The sequence below is a fragment of the Saccopteryx leptura genome, chromosome 7, assembly GCF_036850995.1.
Source record: "Saccopteryx leptura isolate mSacLep1 chromosome 7, mSacLep1_pri_phased_curated, whole genome shotgun sequence".
In the NCBI taxonomy this organism is placed as follows: domain Eukaryota; kingdom Metazoa; phylum Chordata; class Mammalia; order Chiroptera; family Emballonuridae; genus Saccopteryx; species Saccopteryx leptura.
Genome location: NC_089509.1, coordinates 1,418,276 through 1,441,732, shown reverse-complemented (window position 1 = coordinate 1,441,732; position 23,457 = coordinate 1,418,276). Strand labels below are relative to the sequence as shown.

Here is a 23,457-nt window from a genome sequence, read left to right as displayed (position 1 = left end):
GGCCGGATCAGAGAAGTGGAACTCAGGGAAGATGGGCACGGGTTCAGCGCACCCTGACAGAATAAATACTGCCAGCTCCCTAGGGCTGCCCAGGGACTGCTGAGTGGGGCACTGACCACTGGGACCTGGGGCTCCACAGGTAAGGTAAAGGCCTTACTTATTTCACACAGCTCTCAGTACTGCACCACCACCCCCGGTGTGAATAATGCTGCCCATCAGAATGAGCCTCCACATCAAATAAGTTTCTCTCATGACCTATGCCTGTTTGTGCCTCTTCTTTCATACCAGAAACAAAAGAAAAAAGTTCAAATATTTTTTTTTCGGAAGAAAGGAACTAGCTACCGAAGACCCAAGGGTACCAAGCTACTATTAGAAGAATCCAGCCTTCTCGAAACATCAGAATTGTATCTGAGAATGAGAGCAGTGGTCATTTCTCGGAGAGCAGCCATCAGGAGCTGTGTGCACCAGTGTCCGGAGGAGGTGACGGCCATCAGGTGACCTACAAGACCTGCACACTGCAGCACCTGTGACTCCACTTGAGCTCAACAGGCACAGGCAGCCCTGAAAACTGCCAGCCCTCCCCCAGCTCCCGGGGCCAGGCCCTGTCAGCACCTGCGCACCAAGAAGCAAGTCTCCTCATCGCCCCAGCAGCCCCCTGGGAGTGGGCTCCACCTCCCACCTCTGCCCACTACAAAGGGTGGCCCAGGGAGAGGGCTGACAACCAGACAGGACACATGCTATGACAAGAAATAAGGACATCTATAGCAAAGAGTGTTAAATGGGCCATTTGTTTACTCAAGAAAACAGTAAGATAAATACACCTTCAACATTACAAAGTTTTATATACAGGGACAACCACACCCCAACACGTTTGAAAAGTGGCCGTAAAGACCAAAAATACAGTTTCCCCTTCTTTTTTTAAACGCTGGATACCCCATGAAGACAGAACCAAGTTCTTGACGCCTTTCTTGAACACAGTCACAGGTACTATGTCTGGGTGGGCTTGGCTGACACTGGAGGAGAGAACACGCCTCACCCCCGCAGCTATGCGTCATTTCCGGAAGCGCCTGAAGAGCGGGTGCACATGCTTGGAGGCTGCCCTGCTGCGCGCTGCCTGATACTCCAGATACACGGTGTCGTCAGCCCCAGACATGGAGCTCATGGCGCCGACACGCCGGGACACCTGAGGGGGGGGCACCCACTGTTAGTTTCACGGGAAAGACACACCTTATATAACATTTATAATAATTTCATAAATTTTTTAAGTTAAACAAGTTTTACTACTTTTAACAACAACCACTTACTATGTCTCAGGAATGGTTCTAAACAGCATGCACACAAGTACACGTACTGACTGTGTCATCCTCATCCCATTCCCACCTGCACTTCATGAGGAGGAAAGGGCTGCATGAGATGATGTGGCCCCCATTAAAGACACTGGCCCTGACTACAGGTGGTCTGGCTTCAGATCCCCCACACTCAACCTAACCCTACCCTGCCTCTCTTACAACTTTTAAAGAGAATTTTTTAACAGTGAGGCAGTCTCTCAAAATTTTCTGAGACTCACCATAAGGCTCTGAATTAAGTGGAAACCAGAAATCCTGAGCTTGATCCTTGGCACTACACCTCACTGGGTGACTGTGGGCCAACAGTGAATGCCTTACCTCAGGGAAGTCATCTGTTACAGGGGACAGCCACATCTGCCGAGATGTGTGGTTATGGACAGAAACTGCTCCTATCCAGGGTTTGTCCCAGAGTCTGGCACATCACATGGACCAGACTACAGGGACTAGACAGACAGGCACTGAAGCAATGCCTCTCACAGCCTGACTGCAGGTGACCCAACTATGACATGAACCAACACACCTTTGCCTCTGAGATGGTCAGAGGAAGGACGCTCTCTGGGACGCCCATGTCAAGTGCCAGAGAGGTAGCCCCAGCCCCAGATGGTACTGCTTCCCTCCTTCCTGTTCCAGTCATTGCTCACCGGTTGGCTCCAACACCAACTTAGTTCCAAAGTCACCCAACTAGACTTCCCTCCTTGCAGCGCCTCATGAAGACCTCCTCATAACTAAACTTGCATCAATTATGCCAGGTTATGTTTGCCTGACACACAGCAGGCATTCTATAAATATCTGAATAAAAAGTTGAGCATTTTCACAAAACTAAATTTTTAAAAAAGTAATTACTGACACTACAATGAGCAGCTCCTCAACCTCTCCCTCCAGGTTGGGGGCTCACCTAATGGACTGAGGAGGACCCCAGGGATGGAGTGACTTACCCGAGCCCAGGGTGGCAGCCCAGGCCCGTCACTCCTGCAGCCGCTGGGAGCCCCAACACAAAAGCACCAGCACTCCTTGGACCAGACTGTGTGCCAGCAGAGCAAAAGCCCAGGCAAAGCTCCAGGCCTCGGCCAGGAGAACAGGATGCAGGAGACACATGACAGCTCAGCGGGTGGTCTTGCTCCCTTCTCTTCACGGTTCTCACAACACTACTCGGGCACACTATGTACAGCTTTGTGTCTGAGAATTCAGTCCTTCAGGGGACTCACCTGGCTGGATTTGGAGCCATACTCTCCGGCCACGACCTCCTCTTCAGCATCCAAGTCTGTGGCTGCTAGGACTTTCTGTAAGAGCTGCTGCTGTTCCTCTTTCGTCGAAAAGGCCAGCTCTTCCTCTTCCATGCCAGCAAGCTTTGTAATCACCTGCAAAGCCAAACCCAGCACAGGCACTGTTCCGTTTTGCTTTCTCCCCCTTGGCTCTAGCCTGCTGCCTTCTCCTGGTTCCACATGCTCTGTTCACTTTCTGCCCTCAGCCCAGTGGTGCAGGTGACTAACAGTGCAGAGCTACTTTGGGCAGCCAGAGACCTGAATCAAGTCACCTTCAAGCCTGAACAGGCGGTGGCGCAGTGGATAGAGCATTGGACTGGGATGTGGAGGACCCAGGTTCGAGACCCGGAGGTCGCCAGCTTGAGCACAGGCTCATCTGGTTTGAGCAAAGCTCACCAGCTTGGACCCAAGGTTGCTGGCTTGAGCAAGGGGTCACTCAGTCTGCTGTAGCCCCCAGTCAAGGCACATATGAGAAATCAATCAATGAACAACTAAGGAGCTGCAATGAAGAATTGATGTTTCTCATCTCTTTCCCTTCCCGTCTGTCCCTCTCTCTGACTCTCTCTGTCTCTGCCACACACACACACACACACACACACACACACACACACACACACACACACAAAAGAAATAAAAGTCACCTTCAATATGAACTATATCCAGTGACTGCACACGGCAGCTGCATACACTTACAGAGTATCAACAGGATCATGGTGATTCTGAAACACCCGCTCCTGTAGTTGTCCCATCTTCTGGCAGGTGAAGAAAGGGACCAGACTGAAAGGTGCAGCCTGCTGCCCCACAGAAGGGCATTCACCCTCCCAGTTGGGACCCAGGACTTCCAGCAGGAGGGAGCACACACCAATAACAAAGTGTTGAGAGTAGACTGACAAAGTGTGGAGTTGGTTTTTGTTTCCTTGAGGGTAAAAGTCTACCTATCCCTGCAGAAAGCTTGCATTCATTTTATAAAAGGAACTTTTTGCCCCTCTCTAATTCATATAATAATTTTAATTAAAAGAAAATGGCTAGAAGCAAGTATCTGGCTGAGCCTTCTGGAGGCCACAGATTGGAAGTACTGGCATGGGATAGCTCTGCCCTGGCCTGGTCACACCCATCCAGAGTCCTGATTCTGGAGCTGACCCGGCTGCTCCCAGCTGCAACACTGAGGTTGAGAAAGACAGAGGCTGCAGCCCACACAGACAGGCATGTCAGATGCCTTTGCGTCAGCTCACCCTTCGGAGAACCCAGAGCACTTCCTGAATGGAGGCTCCTCCTGCCCTATGACTCTCTGAGAGCAGGTATGAATGTTGTCAGCAGTGCATGCTTTACAGATATAGAAAAAGGTCACAATGCAATCCTCAAAAAAACTGACCCAAGTCCTGTCCTCTAGCCCAGCATGAGAAGTCTGAAAAGTGTCTGGCTAACGAAGGTGTCAGACAACCCTATGCTCTTGGCTGAGGCTAAGGACAAAACTCTCATCAACTTATAAAAAGATACCGCCTCAGCTATGTGTATGAAACAGCCTATAGTCCTCCTCAAATCAAGAACCAGGGAACCTGTACCTCCAAGCTCGAGTGGGGTTCTCTTAGTCCCCTACTTCCAGCATCTTCTACCCAACCCACAAATGAAAACACTTTAGGATATAAAGTCCTGATATAAACTTACTACTGTGTCAACAGGAAAGAAAGAAAATGCCTCAGGAAATGAAAGCCAAAGCTTTAGAATTTCCCAAGTTATGTTCCCACTGATACCTAGTGTTTTGTGCACAAGACAGCTGTAACAAGGTCAATAAGCAAAGAGCACAGCCTCTTGCTTCAGAGGCTTGTCCTCTGACCACTACTGAGGGAAGCTGGGACAGGGCAACCCTACAGTGTTCCCCGCATGGCCCTTGGTTTCTTGCCCAGACTAGGGGATCTATAGTAGGCCTCTTGTCCCCATGCTCCGTGCCTGCCTGAGCTCTGCCTCACGCTAGCCCCACTTTTCCTGGAGGCCTGAGTACAAAATCAGCTGTGGTCCTACTCTGACCAGAGACAGAATGGAAGTATACCTTAAAGCTATAACCCTGATCGACTAAGAACCTCTGCCGCTTGGTTGAATACGCCATTTCCTGTGTGTCCTGGGACACCAGCGAGTAGAAGAAGGCGTTGTACTCCTCCGCAACCATCCCTGGGGAGAGAAAAGAAAAAGGGCAACATCAGCTGTAAGAATGCAGAACCTGAGCATTCAGGGCCCAAATGCAAGTAATCAAGTAACTCAGTGGAAGAGCTTCTAAATATAGATCATGGCAACAATTATGTAACTTTGTGAATATATTGAAAATCACTGAATTGTGTACACTTGAAATAGATCTATTGTATGGTGTGTGAATTATATCTCAAAAAGGCTGCTCAAAAAGTAGCTCAGTGAGAAAACATAACAGGAGATTTAAGCACAGAAAATACTGTAGCTTGTAACACCTGATCTTTCAGGAAAACCTGAACACTTACACTTCACAATTCAAATGTCAGTGGGCTGTCTGTGTACTACTTCTGAACTCAATTGTCTTCTAGTCAGTCTAACAGCTCAGATACAAAGACAGAGGCCAAAGTCCTTATGAAATAGTTTTTTTTATCTCAATAAAACTGACATAGAGACTATGTAAGTTTAAGGTGCACAGCATAATGACTTAAATATATTGTGAAATAATTGCCACAATAAATTTAGTTAATATCATTTTATACTGATACAAAAAAAAAGTGTTTCTTTTTTCTTGCAATGAGAAATTTTAGGACTTACACCTCTTAACTTCCAAATATACCATACAGCAGTGTTAACTATGTTAATCTAAAAATAAAAGGCCAAGTGAAAGGCAACAAGCATTTATTCGAAGTAAAAAAGGATAGCTGTTCAAGTAGTGATGTAAGCAGAAGCCCAAATAGTGTTCAGATTAAGAGACCAAGGCCATGGGTATTGATGAGAAGGGAAGGAGAAAAATGACATCAATAGAGGGAAGGCATTTTTATTGGTGAAGATGAGCTAATGTAGTGATGTTAGTTCTAAACACTTTTCAATTTTCAGTCAGGTAGTCATATCTGCTTTCCTATTATCTTCTGTAAATAGTTCCAATGTTGCTTTAGGCCTAGCCCAAAGGTTATTTTTCTGTTTTAACAGTTCCAAAGGATTTAGAAGACGTGGAAGACAGTTCCTCTGGGATGGAAGCTCATTATAGACGGGCTCCGTTTTTATAATTTTTTAAATAATAATCACCATATTGCACATTATATCCCCAGTACTTATTTACCTTATAGCTGAAAGTTTAATCCTTTGAACACCTTCACTCAATGACCTCACTCCTACCCTGTCTCTGGTAATAACAAATTTGAACTTTTCTGAGTTTGGTTTTGGGTTTTTTGTATTTCACATATAAGTGAGATCATACAGTATATGTCTTTCTCTAACTTATTTCATTTAGCATAATGCCTTCAAGGTTCATCCATGTTGCAAATGGCAGGATTTCCTTTTTTGATGACTGCACAGTATTTTAATGTATAGATACTACATTCTCTTCAGGCCTTCACTTGTCAAGGCACTTGGCTTGTTAGCAAGTCTTGGTTTTACAAATAGTGCTGCAGTTGACATGCTGGTGCAGTTTTCTCCCACCCACTGATTTCAATTCTGTCAGATACACACCCAAAGTGGAACTGCTGGGTGATATAGTGGTTCTACTCCTACTTTTTTTGAGGATTTGTCATGTTGTTTTCCATAGTGGCTTATACCAAGTTACAATCCCACCGAAAACAGGCACAAGGGTTGTGTTTTGTTCACATCTTTCCCATTTGTTACCTCTCATCTTTTTTTAATGACAGTCATTCTAACAGGCATGTAGTGATCTCTCATATGGTTTTGATTTGCATTTCTCTGAGTATTAGTGATGCTGAGCATCTCTTCATGTGACTGTTGGACACTTGTATGTCTTCTTTGGAAAAAATAAAAAGTCCATTCAGGTCCTTTGCCCATTCTTTAATGGGGTTATTTAGGGTTTTTTGCAATTGAGTTATATAAGATCTTTATTTTAACCCCTTACTAGATATATGATTTGCAAATATTTTCTCAATTCCACAGGTTGCCTTTAATTTTGTTGATAACTTCTTTCGCCGTGCAGAAGCTTTTTACTTTGACGTAATGCCAACTTGCTTATTTTTTGCTATAGATGTCCTAGCCAAAGAATCATGGCCAAGACCCAAGGAGCTTTTTTCCTATGTTTTCCTCTACAAGTTTTATATTTTCTGGTCTTACATTTAAGTCTTTAATTTTGTAAGTAATGTAAGATAGGGGTCTAGTTTCATTCTTTTACATGCAAATATCCAATTTTCCCAGCACCATTTACTGACGAGACTGTCTTCTCCACTGAGTATTCTTGGCTTGGGTTCTTTCCTGGGCTCTAATTCTGTAACACCGGTTTATCTGTCTGTTTGTATGCCAGTGCCACACCATTCTGATATTATAGCTTTATAACACAGTTCAAAATGACAAAGTGTGATGCCTCCCATTTTGTTCTTCTTTCTTGGGATTGGTTTGGCTATTTGGGGTCTTGTGCGGTCCCATGTAAGTTTCAGGATTATTTTTTCTACTTCTGTAAAAATGTCATTGGAGTCTTCACATGTATTGCATTGAATCTATAGGTTTTGGGTAGTGTGGACATTTTAACAATATTAATTCTTCTAATCCATGTATGCAGGATAACCTGCCATTTACTTGTATTTGATTTCCTTCTTGCAGTTTTCAGTGTAGGGATCATTTGACATCCTTAATTAAATTTTTTCCTAAGGATTTTGTTGTTTTTGATACTACTGTAAACAGAATAATTTTATTTCTTTCAGATAATTCGTTGTTAGTATATAAAAACACTACTGTTTTATTTACTTATTTATTTTTTAAATTTTATTTAGAAAATTAACTTTAACAGGGTGACACTGATCAATAAGAGCACACAGGTTTCAGGTGAACATTTCTATAGCATTTGAACTTTGATTATGTTGTGTGCCCATCACCCAAAGTCAAATCACTTCCTGTCACCTTCTATTTAATCCCTCTTTATACCCTTTCTCCCACTTCCTCTCCACTACTAGTGTTTTTTTATGTTAACTTGTGTATTTTAAATTTTAATAAACTGCAACTTTACTAAATTTGTTGATTAAATCTAACAGTTTTTAGGTGAAGTCTTTAAGATTTTCTATATACAAAATCATATCACCACCAAAGAAAAACAATTTTACTTCTTCCTTTCCAATTCTGATGCTTTTTAGTTCCTTTTCTTGACTGATTACTTGGTTAGGACTTCCAGTGCGGTATTGAATGAAAGTGCTAAGAGTAGACACTCCTGCCTTTTTCCCCACCTTAGAGGGAGAGCTTTCAGCCCTTCACCACTGCTATCTGCTAGCATTCGGTCTGCTAGGATTTTACTAAGAATTCTGCACCTAAATTCATTAGGGATATTGGGTCTGTCATTTTCTTTTCTGTAGTGTCCTTCTCCGGCTTTGGTTATGGCCTTGGAAAATAAGTCAAACAGTATTCAAAAATATAAATAAATAAAATTCTAAATCAAATTCAAAGGGGTTTACAAATTATATTGTTTCTTTTTTATGGTGAAGAGTAAGGAATAAGCAATGACTTACTTTCACAGATGCTAGTCAATTATATGCTTCTCAGTTTATAAAATCTGTAACTTATCCAGCAGCCTACCATACTCTGTTAAGTAAGCCTCATTCCTCATAATAGTTCTACAAGATAGGATTGCCACTCCTACTTTAGATAGGACATTAAGGCTCAGAGGAGCCAAATCCTTGTCCCAGGTCACACAACTGGTCTAGTGCCTAAATTCATGCTTGCTATTTCTACCTTGTCCTGTTCCTCACTTTAAAAACCATCAATCACAAAATACTAGCAAATCGAATACAACAACATATTAAAAAAATAATACATCATGATCAAGTGGGATTCATCCCAGAATCTCAAGGATGGTTCAACATACGTAAAACGGTTAACGTAATACACCGTATCAACCAAACAAAGAACAAAAACCACATGATCTTATCAATAGACGCAGAAAAGGCTTTCGATAAAATACAACACAATTTTATGTTTAAGACTCTCAACAAAATGGGTATAGAAGGAAAATATCTCAACATGATAAAGGCCATATATGATAAACCATCAGCTAACATCATATTAAATGGCACCAAACTGAAGGCTTTCCCCCTTAAATCAGGAACAAGACAGGGTTGTCCACTCTCTCCACTCTTATTTAATGTGGTACTAGAGGTTCTAGCCAGAGCAATCAGACAAGACAAAGAAATAAAAGGCATCCATATCGGAAAAGAAGAAGTAAAGGTATCACTTTTTGCAGCTGATATGATCCTATACATCGAAAACCCCAAAGAATCCACAAAAAGACTACTAGAAATAATAAGCCAATACAGTAAGGTCGCAGGATACAAAATTAACATACAGAAGTCAATAGCCTTTCTATATGCCAACAATGAAACAACTGAGAACGAACTCAAAAGAATAATCCCCTTCACGATTGCAACAAAAAAAATAAAATACTTAGGAATAAACATAACAAAGAATGTAAAGGACTTATATAATGAAAACTATAAACCATTGTTAAGGGAAATCGAAAAAGATATAATGAGATGGAAGAATATACCTTGTTCTTGGCTAGGAAGAATAAATATAATCAAGATGGCTATATTACCCAAAGCAATACACAAATTTAATGCAATTCCCATCAAACTTCCAATGACGTTTTTTAAAGAAATAGAGCAAAAAAATCATCAGATTTATATGGAACTATAAAAAACCCCGAATAGCCAAAGCAATCCTAAAGAAAAAGAATGAAGCTGGGGGCATTACAATACCTGACTTCAAACTATATTATAGGGCCACGACAATCAAAACAGCATGGTATTGGCAGAAAAATAGACAATCAGACCAATGGAACAGAATAGAAAGTCCAGAAATAAAACCACATATATATAGTCAAATAATTTTTGATAAAGAGGCCAACAACACACAATGGAGAAAAGAAAGCCTCTTCAATAAATGGTGCTGGGAAAACTGGAAAGCCACATGCAAAAGAATGAAACTGGACTACAGTCTCTCCCCCTGTACAAAAATTAACTCAAAATGGATCAAAGATCTAAACATAAGACCTGAAACAATTAAGTACATAGAAGAAGACATAGGTACTCAACTCATGGACCTGGGTTTTAAAGAGCATTTTATGAATTTGACTCCACAGGCAAGAGAAGTGAAGGCAAAAATTAATGAATGGGACTACATCAGACTAAGAAGTTTTTGCTCAGCAAGAGAAACTGATAACAAAATAAACAGAAAGCCAACTAAATGGGAAATGATATTTTCAAACAACAGCTCAGATAAGGGCCTAATATCCAAAATATACAAAGAACTCATAAAACTCAACAACAAACAAACAAACAATCCAATAAAAAAATGGGAAGAGGATATGAATAGACACTTCTCCCAGGAAGAAATACAAATGGCCAACAGATATATGAAAAGATGCTCATCTGCCTGACCTGTGGTGGTGCAGTGGATAAAGCGTTGACCTGGAATGCTGAGGTCACCAGTTCGAAACCCTGGGCTCGCCTGGTCAAGGCACATATGGGAGTTGATGCTTCCAGCTCCTCCCCCCTTCTCTCTGTCTCTCTCTCCCTCTCTCTCTCCTCTCTAAAAATGAATAAATAAAATAAATTAAAAAAAAAAAAAAGATGCTCATCTTCTTTAGCTATTAGAGAAATGCAAATCAAAACGGCAATGAGATACCACCTCACACCTGTTCGATTAGCTGTTATTAGCAAGACAGGTAATAGCAAATGTTGGAGAGGCTGTGGAGAAAAAGGAACCCTCATACACTGTTGGTGGGAATGTAAAGTAGTACAACCATTATGGAAGAAAGTATGGTGGTTCCTCAAAAAACTGAAAATAGAACTACCTTATGACCCAGCAATCCCTCTACTGGGTATATATCCCAAAAACTCAGAAACATTGATACGTAAAGACACATGCAGCCCCATGTTTATTGCAGCATTGTTCACAGTGGCCAGGACATGGAAACAACCAAAAAGCCCATCAATAGATGACTGGATAAAGAAGATGTGGCACATATACACTATGGAATACTACTCAGCCATAAGAAATGATGACATCGGAACATTTACAGCAAAATGGTGGGATCTTGATAACATGATACGAAGCAAAATAAGTAAATCAGAAAAAAACAGGAACTGTATTATTCCATACGTAGGTGGGACATAATAGTGAAACTAAGAGACATTGATAAGAGTGTGGTGGTTACAGGGGGGAGGGGGGAATGGGAGAGGGAAAGGGGGTGGGGAGGGGCACAAAGAAAACAAGATAGAAGGTGACAGAGGACAATCTGACTTTGGGTGGTGGGTATGCAACATAATTGAACGACAAGACAACCTGGACTTGTTATCTTTGAATATATGTATCCTGATTTATTGATGTCACCCCATTAAAAAAATAAAATTATAAAAAAAAACAAAAAAACAAAAAAAACCCCATCAATCAGCTGCTTCTTAAACCTATTCAAAGAGTATAATCCCATCATGTGCCCACTAATCTTGTTATTTTCAAACACCTACCAGTCCCAGTGCCTCCCAAGAGAAGTTAATTCCTTGAGGACAGGCCTAGTCTCAGGGCCATGCTCACTCTAAGCAGCAGTGTCTGTTCCTGCATGCCTACAGCTCAAGACTAAGCCCTGTCAGTGCAGTTAGCTAGCAAGGCACCCACACCTTTGCTTCCTCATTCATTGAGCCTCTGACACCCCTGATGCAAGCTGCCACTTAGACCACCACGATTCACAGGCTATGAAGGAGGCATCCACCTGAGGCTGCTCAAGCTGTTCAAGCTGCTCCTCGGGCCTCCCCTCACTCCTCACTCCTCACTCGAGGCTTAGGGGACAATTTCCAGCTCCAACACTTCCATGGGTAGTCCAGCTCTGCTTTCTCCCTTCTCTGTGACATCCCTGAACACTGCTGTCCTGGTTCCTCTCACTATCTACCAATAGAAGAGCTCGGCTTAAAGGAGATTTGTGTGAGCTCAGGCAGCTGCCAGAGGAAATACCCACATACTCACCCCCAAAGCCTAAGAAATTACAAGGCTAAGAAGACCCTGGACGCTGCTGTGCCTACCACTCTCCCCTCCCTCCCCCCATGTGCACCTGACCTGGAGCACAAGCCCGCCATCGCAAACACAAATGTAACGTGACCCTGCTACTCTCTTCCTCTCCAGGTGGTTCAGAAGGAGAAGCCTCTTGAGCAGAGGGAGATCACCTTTACCTTTTTTGGCTCGGAGCACTCGCCCTAGCCGCTGGGCCTCCTGTCGCCGGGAACCCCCATGAGACGAGATCTGAATGAGGACATTTGCTTCAGGTAGGTCGAAGGATGTGTCACCCACCTATGGAAATGAAGCAGCTGCATCTGGGATGGTGCTTATACATGAGACAAAAAGAAAAAACAGCCCACTGGTCTCCAGTCTAAATAAGGTCTGTAGATAGTTTAGGCAAACAATTACTATCCTCCTCTATCTCTGCTGGTTCCTAGGGTGCAAGCAGGCCCCTCAAACCTAGTGCAAATTCTCCTGAGAGATGTCCATAAGGAGCCATCAGCACCAGCAGCCACCACCATCCATCTAGTGTGGCACATCCCACACATTCCCAGTGTGAGGAGTAGGGCCCAGAGACGGAAGGGGCCCTGTCAGCAGAGCTTTCTGTAAGTGACTCTTCTTACTTCTGCTACGGAAGCAGGTCTGCCTAAAACCAGCCACACTCTTCAATAGAGGCACTGAGACCAGCACACGTGCCAGACAGGTGCCCTAGTGGGTGCCACCGCCTTCACTGAGCTGGCTTCTGACTCAGGGGAGCTGCCTCTGTTTGGGGGCTCCAACCATATACTAGATTCCCCCACAGTTCTCAGGGTTTGGTACTTATAGACCCAACCAAGATCACTTTATAGGGAAATCCGATTTCTTTTGGGCTCTGGGTCTAGCCTAATCTGAATGACTGTTCTAAACAGCTGGCCACAGCTTCTAACTATAAATTAAAACTGCCCCAAACTAGGCCTCCATGAGCGTGCACTGTGCTTACATTCACCACCCACCACCAGGATCCAGGACAAAGGCTGCCCATGACCCACTGCAATCTCCAACTCCTCAAAGGGAGTCTCATCCAAATGCCTGCTCCTGGCAGAGTAGGTGATAAACTTTTATCCCTTTTATAAAGAAAATACAACTTAAAATTCCTGAATCCCCAAAATAGGTGGGAAAAACTTTAGTCATAAAATACTAAATCTGCTTCTTCCAATACCCAGATGTGCAGAAAAGAAAACCGACATGCGGTATTCTTCAACAAACACCAATGCAGTGTCCAGAAGTCATCCAGTGCCCCCTCCCCTACCCTGGTGTTGCTGGGACTGTGCCACCACCCTGTATGCCACACAGACCTTGGATATGAAGATGCTGTTGATTTTGGGGTTGTGCTTAAAATTCTGGAGAATCTGCATCCTCTCTCCCTGGGATGTAGGGCCATAGATATAGGGTCTGAGGAAGAACAAAGCTGTGTCAGGAAAACCAGAGAGACACTCCTCCATTACCCTGAAGGCACATCAGAGGAAGAAGAGCTCCTGCAGCACTCTCTTCCAGGAAGCCCTGTCACACAGGATTACCGGAGCCCCATAAAGAGGAGCAGCAACACACCCTACCTACTAGAACACACACAGTCCACCCTCCCCACTGAGCTGAGGTTCACTGTCACCCCTCTCTTGGATTCTCTCTTAACATTTTCCTTTGTTTTTGGACTGAGGTCTCTATTCTTAGCTTAGTTTCTAGAGAATCCTCTGGATTTTGTGAAGCCCAATAAGGGTGACAAAGGAAACACTGCTATTTGCAAACACAAGTTTGGAAACAACTGTTTCCTAATGACACAGGCCTTCTCCAAAAGAGGGGTAGAATGAAACAAAGAGCCCCTTCCAGACTTTTCTCCACCAACCTCCTAAAACACTAAATCCAAATCCTTCTATTTAATTCCCAGCTCTCAGCCAAAGGGTACAACCCCATGTGACAGCCTCACTGGTCATCCATCACCTCTTGGTACCTGGCACTACAACTCCCCTGCTGCTCGTGGAATGACTTAGTTTCTGCAGCTTTCTAGGGTCGACAGTGACAGTCACTCCAGTGGGAAACCCAGTCCTCCCCCTCATACTTGGCAGGGAATTTATAGAGCAGGATTAAACACAGGCTGGGGCTGAGGGCTACTGAGGGCCTTGGTGGGTATTTCCTAAGATGCTCTTTCCCAATCCCAGGCCATAACCGGGCTGCTGGCCCAGTCTGCTTTGCCTTCTGGTCTTGGCCCACAGTCTGGACTCATCACCACACAGTGCTCACTCGGCCCAAATTCCCAGTGCCAACTTGTGCCTATCTTTGGATTCTAGCTCCAAAACAGCATGACAGTAGCCCACTGCTCCCTGCACTCAGGGAAACCAGATTCTCTTCCCTACACATTCTGATCTTAGACTCCAACCACCTGCTCCTCTGTCTTATCTGGTTCCTGGGACTGGGGCCACAGAACCAGACCTAGATCCTACGAGTTCCTGAGAGCTTAAGAAAACAGGTACCTCTGAACTCTCACAAAGGAAGGACAGACTGGCTTAAGAGACAATTTCAACTGATCAATTCTTACTTGTTTAGCCGAATGGCATACTCCTTCAGGGCAAACACATTATCAGCAAAGACAATAATCTTGTCATTCCTCCTTTCATGAAACTTGATCAGAAACTGGCAAGCTCTGAATTTGTTGGGGTTCATGGTGTACAGCAAGATCCGTTTCTTGGTTTTGATTGCCACATATTCCCTGTAAAACTCAGGAGACATCGGGCACCAAACCTGTGGCACAGCAAGGATCAGGGTTATTCTGCAAATTCAAATTTTGAAACTTCTGAAGACTTTTCATTTAGCAAAATTAACATTAAAACACATCAAAACAAAACCAACAGTATGTGAATTATACCTCATTGTAACTATAAGCACATACACACAGAGACCTCAAAATAAAACCTAACACTTAGTGTTGAACCAGGACACTCTTACATGCTAATTACTTCAAAGTTTTAACTGTACTGATATCCAGGGAGTGATTTTCACAACAGCTCCAAGTGAAGGACAGCAGGCTCTCAACCAGTGGTACAAGCAGCCCCTCTCACTCACATCACACCTCCATGCGGTCCACAGTGCTACACGAAGAACTGCATATACACTTCCAGCACTGTCTACTGAGTGAACCTAGCAGTACCCCAGTGGCAATGAACACACCCAACACCAAGATGTATGTTTGTAAATTACATCCTCTACTGAAAGAGATCCATGGAGAATGGCCAATGGCAGGGCTAGGGCAGGACAAGTCCAGATGAGTCAGAAACATCCTGCTGGGCCAAAAAGCAAGAAAGTGCTCAAAGAACAATGGGAGCAAGGAACTGCTCAAAGAACACTGAAGACGGTTTGAAGTTGGTCCCATTGGTCACAGCTAAGACAGTCTGAGCACCTGGACGAGGAGAGTGGCCCTCCCAAGAGTTTCCTCCATGCTGACCCCATGCCTAGGCTGCTGCCATGCTGAAGTAGCACAGGCAAATGTGAAGTACCACAAGCTCTAAAGGTATCAGGGTTAGGTACACACAAAGTGGACCTCTGGGAGCTTGGCACTGAACAGGCCACAAACTACACTAGCAGACTCCAACATTTGGCTATAACCAGTGCCACTTCTGTGTGACTACCATAAACCATTTCCTCATGCTGCCAGCACTGTGGAATGAGGCATACTTGTTTCATAAAATTGTGTGTGCGTGTGAATGTTCAGTATGTGATATAAAGTAATCCAAGTTTATGCCAAACTCCATGCTGATCTCAAGTCCATAAACTTTACTGTTAATGTTCTCTGGTTCCCTCTGAGTCATATCCTGTTAGGACTCCACGAGAGTCTGCAGTTCTTCATAACCACAGTAATTCTTTTCTCACCATAAACTGTTTAAAATCCTGCGTTTCACAGAATATGGAACACAAATGGCCAATAAATATATGGAAAGATGCTCAATGTCACTATAAAGAAGAAAACACAAATTGAGGCCATGAATGAATAGCACTTCACTTACCAGGTTAGCAAAAATGAAAAGACAACAATGAGATAGCAGGTATTGGAGAGGAGATGGGTGCTGTCTGGTACATCACGCTGAAGAGCAGTCTGCCGTGACAGGACTCATACAGCGAACCTCTACAGAGCTTTGACCCAGCAATGCTCTTTCTAGGTCTACCTGTTAGAGCAGTGGCCTTTACACCTGGGATTACTTTACATCACAAACTAGACATTCACACATGCACACAGTTTTATGAAACAATACATACACCTAATAAATATTACACATTCTGGTAGATTCTATTTATTCTATCTGATCATGATCCACCAAAGTGATGTCTCATCTACTACAGGGTCACAGTCCACAGTGTGAACAATAATGCTTTAGAAAAATTCTGACACAGGTACAAAACAGTTACTAAAACATTTGCAGTAATATTTTTCATAATAGCAAAACAAAACAAAACAAAACACTAAGCTCCAAATTTACAGAGACAGACAATAAATTCTTTCTACGGCAGGAGAAGCAGGGATTCAATGCAAACTGTTACAAGGGAACTTTGGGGTTAATGGAAATGTTCTGAAGTTATAAAGCACAGTATTTACTTACAACACGTGAAGGTTAAGAATGTAAACTAAACCTTGACAGAACTGTTAAAAATTTTAAATAACGTAGCAAACCAAATGCCTATCAACACTGGTAAAGATCTTTTTACTGCTGTGTAAAATTCCATTATATGTCAAATCGTGGCATATTTGTAAAATGGAATACTATAGAGTCATTCAGCAGGATGAACTATAGCTATGTTCATCATCACAAAACAACATATTGTGCAAGGAATAAAAGTAAAGCAAACGACAGAAGTCACACAGTATGAATAACATGTTTCTACTCATATATACATAAGGATTTTTATCAAAGTAACATGAAACAGCACGTGCTCAAGCAATTATAAACAGAAGGTAAAACAACAGAGGAAAGCAGGGGGCTGGGAGAGCCGTGTCTAAGCCTGCGGTCACCCTGGCAGGGTGAGCGTATCTAGCAAGGAACAGGCCCAAATGGCCCTGGCAACTCTGTCTCAGACCATGGGTGTAGAATACAAAGATGCAACTAAAAGGTAAGGAAATTTCTCGACAAAGCAAGTCTACCTGCACCTGGTCCTCACACTCACGCTGACCAAATAGGCCCCTTTCTATCCTTTCATGACAAAGGCACCATATGTTAACCACTGAGTCAGACACCTGTAAGTGCCAAAAAGGGTTCCTCCTGTTCCTTCTGAGAAGCCTTACCTTTGAGGATGTATGTTTTAAATATACATGTGCAGGTATTCACTATAGAACATTAGGGAAATGTCTTCTTAGAAATAAAATGATGAAGGCCACCAGTGCCTTCTGGGGCATCAAAATCAACATGCTTTGGCCCTGCGGTGGCTACATGATTGTCCATGCACGACACTCAAGGGAAGGTGGGAGAAGACCCTGTAGCACTCACTCCCAGAAGGCAGGAGTATGGCCGGTGGAGCAGAGCCGGCCAAGCACCCGGATGGGCACCCTCACTTCACCATGTCCTGTGCACCCCCCCCCCCAGGCCACCGTGCCCTGTATGCTCCGGACAGTGACTGCGTTTCATATCTGTGAAGTGGCAGAGCACCACCCACCTCACAGGGGGGAGGGGACCACATGAGGCAGCAGCACCTGTGCTCAGGCCCTGACCTGTGCTCATACCTGTGAGGACTCCACCTGATCTGTGCCCCCTGACCAGGAAAGGGAAAGGAGGGGCAACTACCTCAGCACACTGGACTTTGGCGATGTAGCCGCTGTTCTGCAGTTCCATCCAATTGGCTTCGTAGAGCTTGGGCCCGATCAGAAAATTTAGGTCCACAATTTTGTCATCTTCCCGGACGAGGGTTGCGGTCAAGCCCAGTTTGCAGTGGGCCTGCACAATGGTGAGCACCCGTCGAAACATCTTGGCTGGGGAAACAATTGGCAATTCACATTGTCACTTTCTAATGTTCAAGTACCACACACGGCCTTGTGACCTCACGCGGGCCTGTGACACCGTGTGGGCACACTCCAGGTTTCTGGACCACAGGGACCTGGCTCTAGACAAGAACAACTGTGTGGGAATCTGAATCAGCACGGCCAGACCTCAAGAGAAGGACAGAGAAGAGGAAGCTCCCTGTGAGCGAATCCAGCACCCTCACAGGGTTGCAGCAGCGGCACTGCACTTGACAAACCACTGAGCCCTGCATTTCCCAAGGGAGCTGTCACCCTGAAACTAGCACCGAGGTTACAGGGACAGGGCTGGGCACCTGGCAATCAGAGGAACAAAAGAAGCCAGATCCATAGACTTCCCTTCACCTTCCCAGAAACCAAGGACAAAACGGAAAGATGAACTCCAGGAGCCCAGGCCCGCCTTAGGGAAACTCCATTCGCCACACTCCTCCAATTAGCTGGTAAATCACCAACCTCCTCTGTCTTCCTTTCTTTAGAATGTTGTAATTCTTTGACTTATCAAATTAAACAAACACATAAAAGGGTATTAAATATTCATCTTAAAAGACCCAATATATGGAATTACATGGGCTCATCTTTTAAAAATTCAAATTGCTCACCCTTGAATAACATAGGTTTAAACTGTGTGGTCCAAAAGAGTCTACTGTATTTGTGACCTGAGGCAGGGAATCAGCATATGCAGAAGACCACTTAGGTTATACTCCAACTTTTGATTCACATGGACCTGCGTCCCTAACCCCAACCCCTAACCCCTGAAGGAAAGCTGAAGTGCTTCCCTTACAACAATGAAAGGTAAGGTTAATGATAACAATCTGCAGAATGAAGTCAGACTGCACCAAAAAAGTCATTCTGAAATAAGAGGGCTGTCTAACCCAAGTAAACATCCAGGTCTTAAAATTTCACATACCAAAGCCTAATGTGGATTACAAACTTGGAAAACAAAGAAAGAAAAAAACAGGTTTGGGGTTACCTCTGAAAACTCTGCCAGCTCCAAAATAGGGTCACCAAGGACCCAGGGAAAATTTCTCATGTCAGAAAGAAATGGCAGCCAAAGCAATGGAGACACCAACCTAACATGGGCCCTGGGAGGCAGCGGATAGCCCAGGGATTACCCACTCCAGGGAAGCATGCATTGGACCCTTCTTGGGCATACAGTAGCCAGAAACAGCCTGCCCTAGGGCTGCCCTGCAAACTAGTCACACAGCTGTTATATTCTCTTACAGCCGTGACAGCTGTCACAGGGGAAGAATGGACATATGATGAAATACACGGCTTGATAAATTCACCTCTGGGACCACCTGGTCAAGATCTGAGTGATCTTAGCATCCAGAAGTCTCTCCTCTGACCCATCCTGTCAACCCCAGCACTCTCCCTCACAGGCACTGTGACTCTGGCTTCAGTAATCAGACACGATGCCTGCTGGGTTTTGAATGTCACATAAATGGAATCACAGTAGTAGTACTGTTTGTGTGTGGCCTGTTTCATTGCACATTGTATCACAGTTGTTATTTGACATTTACTTTGTGATTCTTTGACTGTTTGTTCCTCCCACTTTGTCTCCAGTGCCAAGCAAAGTACTGCTACTTAAAAGGTTCTCAATAACTACTTGTGAAAACAATGAAACTGGCACAGTGCCGCCCATGGTGCAAGCAATTAGTATTCACAAGCCCTTACGATACACAAGTACTGTAATAGAAATTTCTTATTAATATAATGATACAATAAGGCTCTGTCATGGTCCAGCCACAACAAGTATATACCGGGGTCCCGAATGGGAAAAGGTATGGAACTGAAATAAATGATAGGGACTTAAAGATATATATATATACACAGATGGGTTCAGGAGAACGCCACTGTGAACAGTCTCTACTGTTCCTCAGCTGTAACACCACTGCTCCCAAAAGCGCATCCGCCTTTTTTCATGGGAAAAAACATGGTCCATTAGCAATTCAATTAAGTTTCCAAGGCAACTCAAAGACAATCCACACCATACCACTGAAATCCAACTTTACACTAATAAGAAACTAGCTTCTAGCCTCCTCCAGAGAACATGGTTGAGACAAATGAGAATCAGGTGTAGCTCTTTGTTAACTAGGCAGATGAGGTGGGGGTTGGGCCTAGCACCTCTGTCCAGATTGCAAAAATACCGTTTATTTATTCGGTCCCCAGCAGTGCTCCTTTTGGAAGATCTGTAAAGGAACACAGCAATCTTCATTTTTTTTGAATAAATCTCAACGATTTATCATTTTACCTAGTCCAGTGTGCTAAATATTTAACAGTCAAGAAACACTCTGATTTGTTCAAATTCCCTTATTTAACATTTGTTCTCTGCCCTGGTGAGGGCCTGAACTAAAAAAAAAAATTTTTTTTTTCAAGACAGAGACAAAAGGAAATATGAGAAGCATCAACTCTTAGTTGCAGCACTTTAGTTGTTCATTGATTGCTTTTCATGTGTCTTGACCCAGGGGACTCAGGGCAAGCCAGTGACCCCTTGCTCAAGCCAGCAACTATGGCCTTCAAATCAGTAACCATGGGATCATGTTGATGATTCCACGCTCAAGCCAGCAACCCCACACTCAAGCTCGTGAGCCTGCACTCAAGCCGGCAACCTCGGGGTTTCAAACCCAGTGACCTCAGCATCTCAGGTTGATGCTCTATCCAGTGCACCACCACTGGTCAGGCTCAAAATTCTTTAGAGCCGTTTAGCTTCACTATTCCCCAACCAGAGACAGAGTACTCCAGTGAACCACAGGAGAAAGACAAACACATGAACTTGTGAGGTACACTGCTACCGCCTCATCACCAGATACCCAATCCCAAGCCTGGCTGCCACCCTCTGGGACCTGGGACTCAGGTTAAAGAGGAACATCAAGATACTACCTATATATACGGTCTACCGGAAAGTTCTGCCCGTTTTTGGAATAAAACAAAATACAAATTTTTCTTACTGTCAATAAACTTTATTAAATAATTGCCATTATTATTAATGATTTCTTGCCAGCGTGAGGGCAATTTGTATATCCCATTTTTGAAAAATGTTTTATCTTTTGATGTGAAAAATTGAACCAGTGCTTGTTTGATATCTTCTTCATTTTTGAATTTTTTGATCTTCAAAAAATTTTGTAAGGACAAAAACAAGTGATAGTCGGAGGGTGCTAAGTCTGGGGAATATGGTAGATGCGACAGAATTTCCCAGCCTAGTTCTGCCATTTTTTGACAAGTCTCCAAAGCAGCATGTGGCCTGGCATTATCATGATACAGTATGATGTTCTTCCTATTGAACATCGCCGGCCTCTTTTCTTGGACTGCTGTCTTTAAATTATCCAGTTGCTGACAATACTTCTCCGAATTGAGCTTTTTGTTCGGTTTTAAAAGCTCATAATGTATTGGTCCTCGAATGTCCCACCATATACACAACATTCTCTTACTCAGAGTCAAATTTGGTTTAGAAGTGGAAGGGCTAGGTTTTCCGGGTTCACAATATGCCCTTTTCCTTACGATGTTTTCGTAGGTAATCCACTTTTCATCCCCAGCTATCATCCGGTTCAAGAAGGGCTCGATTTTTTTCTGAGCAAGCAGAGATGTGCATATGACGACTCAATCATCCAAAGTCTTCTGACTTAATTCATGTGGCACCCATCTTGAATATTTCCACACCAATCCTATCTTCCGAATATGGTCCAAAATGGTTTGCTGAGCTGAATTAAGCCTTTCTGCGATCTCCGATGTTGTCAGAAAAGGATCTTGCTCCAACATGGTCTTAACAACATCGTCATCGATCAAAGATGGTCGCCCAGAACGTGGCTTATCAGAAAGGTCGAAATCACCTGTTTCAAATTTTTCGAACCATCTTCTGCATGTCCTATCAGAAACTGTACCTTCACCAAACACTTTCAATAAATTTCTACATGCTTCTGTAGCATTTCTTCCTTGTTGAAATTCGTATCAAATACAGTGGTGTAAATGAATTTTATCAGTAGCCATGGGTAAACTATCACTTCACACATAAGACTAATGTGAATCAACTTTGTTTTAGTTAATTTGCTACGTCAGTATGTATACATTAAGTGATAAAAATAGAGAGGCAGGCCCTGGCCAGTTGGCTCAGCGGTACAGCGTTGGCCTGGCGTGCAGGGGACCTGGGTTCGATTCCTGGCCAGGGCACATAGGAGAAGCGCCCATTTGCTTCTCCACTCCCCACCCCCTCCTTCCTCTCTGTCTCTCTCTTCCCCTCCCGCAGCCGGGGCTCCATTGGAGCAAGGATGGCCCAGGCGCTGGGAATGGCTCCTTGGCCTCTGCCCCAGGCGCTAGAGTGGCTCTGGTCGCAACACAGCCACGCCCCGGAGGGGCAGAGCATCGCCCCCTGGTGGGCAGAGCGTAGCCCCTGGTGGGTGTGCCAGGTGGATCCCGGTCGGGCGCATGCGGGAGTCTGTCTGTCTCTCCCCATTTCCAGCTTCAGAAAAATAAAAAAAATAAAAAAAAAATTGAGAGGCACACATGCGCCAAATAAACATGTGCTTACGTGTCGAAACTTGTGATAGAAACGAACAGAACTTTCTGGTAGACCTGATACTTCAGCAGAAAGCCTGAGCCTTCCTAAGCTTCAAACACATATGATATGATTCTCAGTTATCAATGATTTCCAATCCAATCAGACCAAATACCCACCCTCTTCCAAATGTTCTTTTAATTTAGTTTTTAAATTATCACATGGTAAAACTGACCCTTCTCAGGGTGGGGAAGGGATCAGTTCTATAAATTTTAACCCATGAGATTTGTGTAACCACCACCACAATCAGGACCCAGACTAATCCATCACCCTGAAAACCTTCCTTGTGCCCTCCCATTATAGTCACAGCTGCCCCCACCTGACCCAAATACCCGCCGATCTGTCCACATCACTGGAGTTTTGTTGCAAGACTGTCCTATCAAAGGCAGCACACACTCTGCAAGCTCTGACAGGCCAACGCACTCAGCACACCGCCTGACATTCGGCCAGGGCATAACATGCAGCAAGTGTGTCCCTTTACACTACTAAGTATGTCCACACGCACAAATCTGTCTCTCCAGTAGCCCACTGGTGAGCATGTAGATTAGGGCTGGTTTTGGAGATTGGAATAGAGCTGACTACCCATTCACACACCAGGTTTTGTGGGACCCACTTCGCTAGGACAGATGCCACAGTGGGACTGCTGAGGCATATGGTTTGCACTTCCTCTGAATGCTCTGTGCTCTGTCAGGACTGCATACTATCAATACAAGGTACTATGTGGGGGAACCAGGATATGATGTGTAAGAAGCCAGACACAAGAAAGCATGCATGACCCTGTAACACAGTGTTTCCAGAAAAGGCCAGGTCACAAGAGATAGAGAGCGGTGCACGGTGGCCACCTGGGCCCAGGGAGGAAAGTACTGAATAAGCACGTGTGAGGAAGAAGTTCTAACACTGGATCACAGAGATGGCTGCACAGCTCCATAAATTGACTAAAAGTCTTGAATTGTATCCTTACGAGGAGATTTTATGGTATATAAATTATATCAATACAGTTGTGTGTTTTTGGTTTTTTTTTGTTGTTTGTTTGTTTTTTGTGGCAGAGACAGAGAGAGTCAGAGAGAGGGATAGACAGAC

The 23,457-nt window shown here is 43.9% G+C and overlaps 1 protein-coding gene across 1 annotated transcript in view; it reads right to left on the bottom strand.

Moving 5' to 3' along the window:
• Positions 1–774: 774 nt before the first annotated feature.
• The window catches only part of ERCC3 (ERCC excision repair 3, TFIIH core complex helicase subunit), a 29,462-nt gene continuing 6,779 nt past the window's right edge, over positions 775–23,457 (bottom strand). The window contains exons 9-15 of the mRNA XM_066345253.1: positions 17,599–17,783; positions 14,370–14,572; positions 13,135–13,231; positions 11,974–12,091; positions 4,656–4,774; positions 2,552–2,704; positions 775–1,183 (exon numbers count right to left, since the gene is read on the bottom strand). Coding sequence (XP_066201350.1) covers positions 1,052–1,183; positions 2,552–2,704; positions 4,656–4,774; positions 11,974–12,091; positions 13,135–13,231; positions 14,370–14,572; positions 17,599–17,783 — 1,007 coding nt within the window. The 3' untranslated portion in view covers positions 775–1,051. The remainder of the gene's footprint in view (positions 1,184–2,551; positions 2,705–4,655; positions 4,775–11,973; positions 12,092–13,134; positions 13,232–14,369; positions 14,573–17,598; positions 17,784–23,457) is intronic.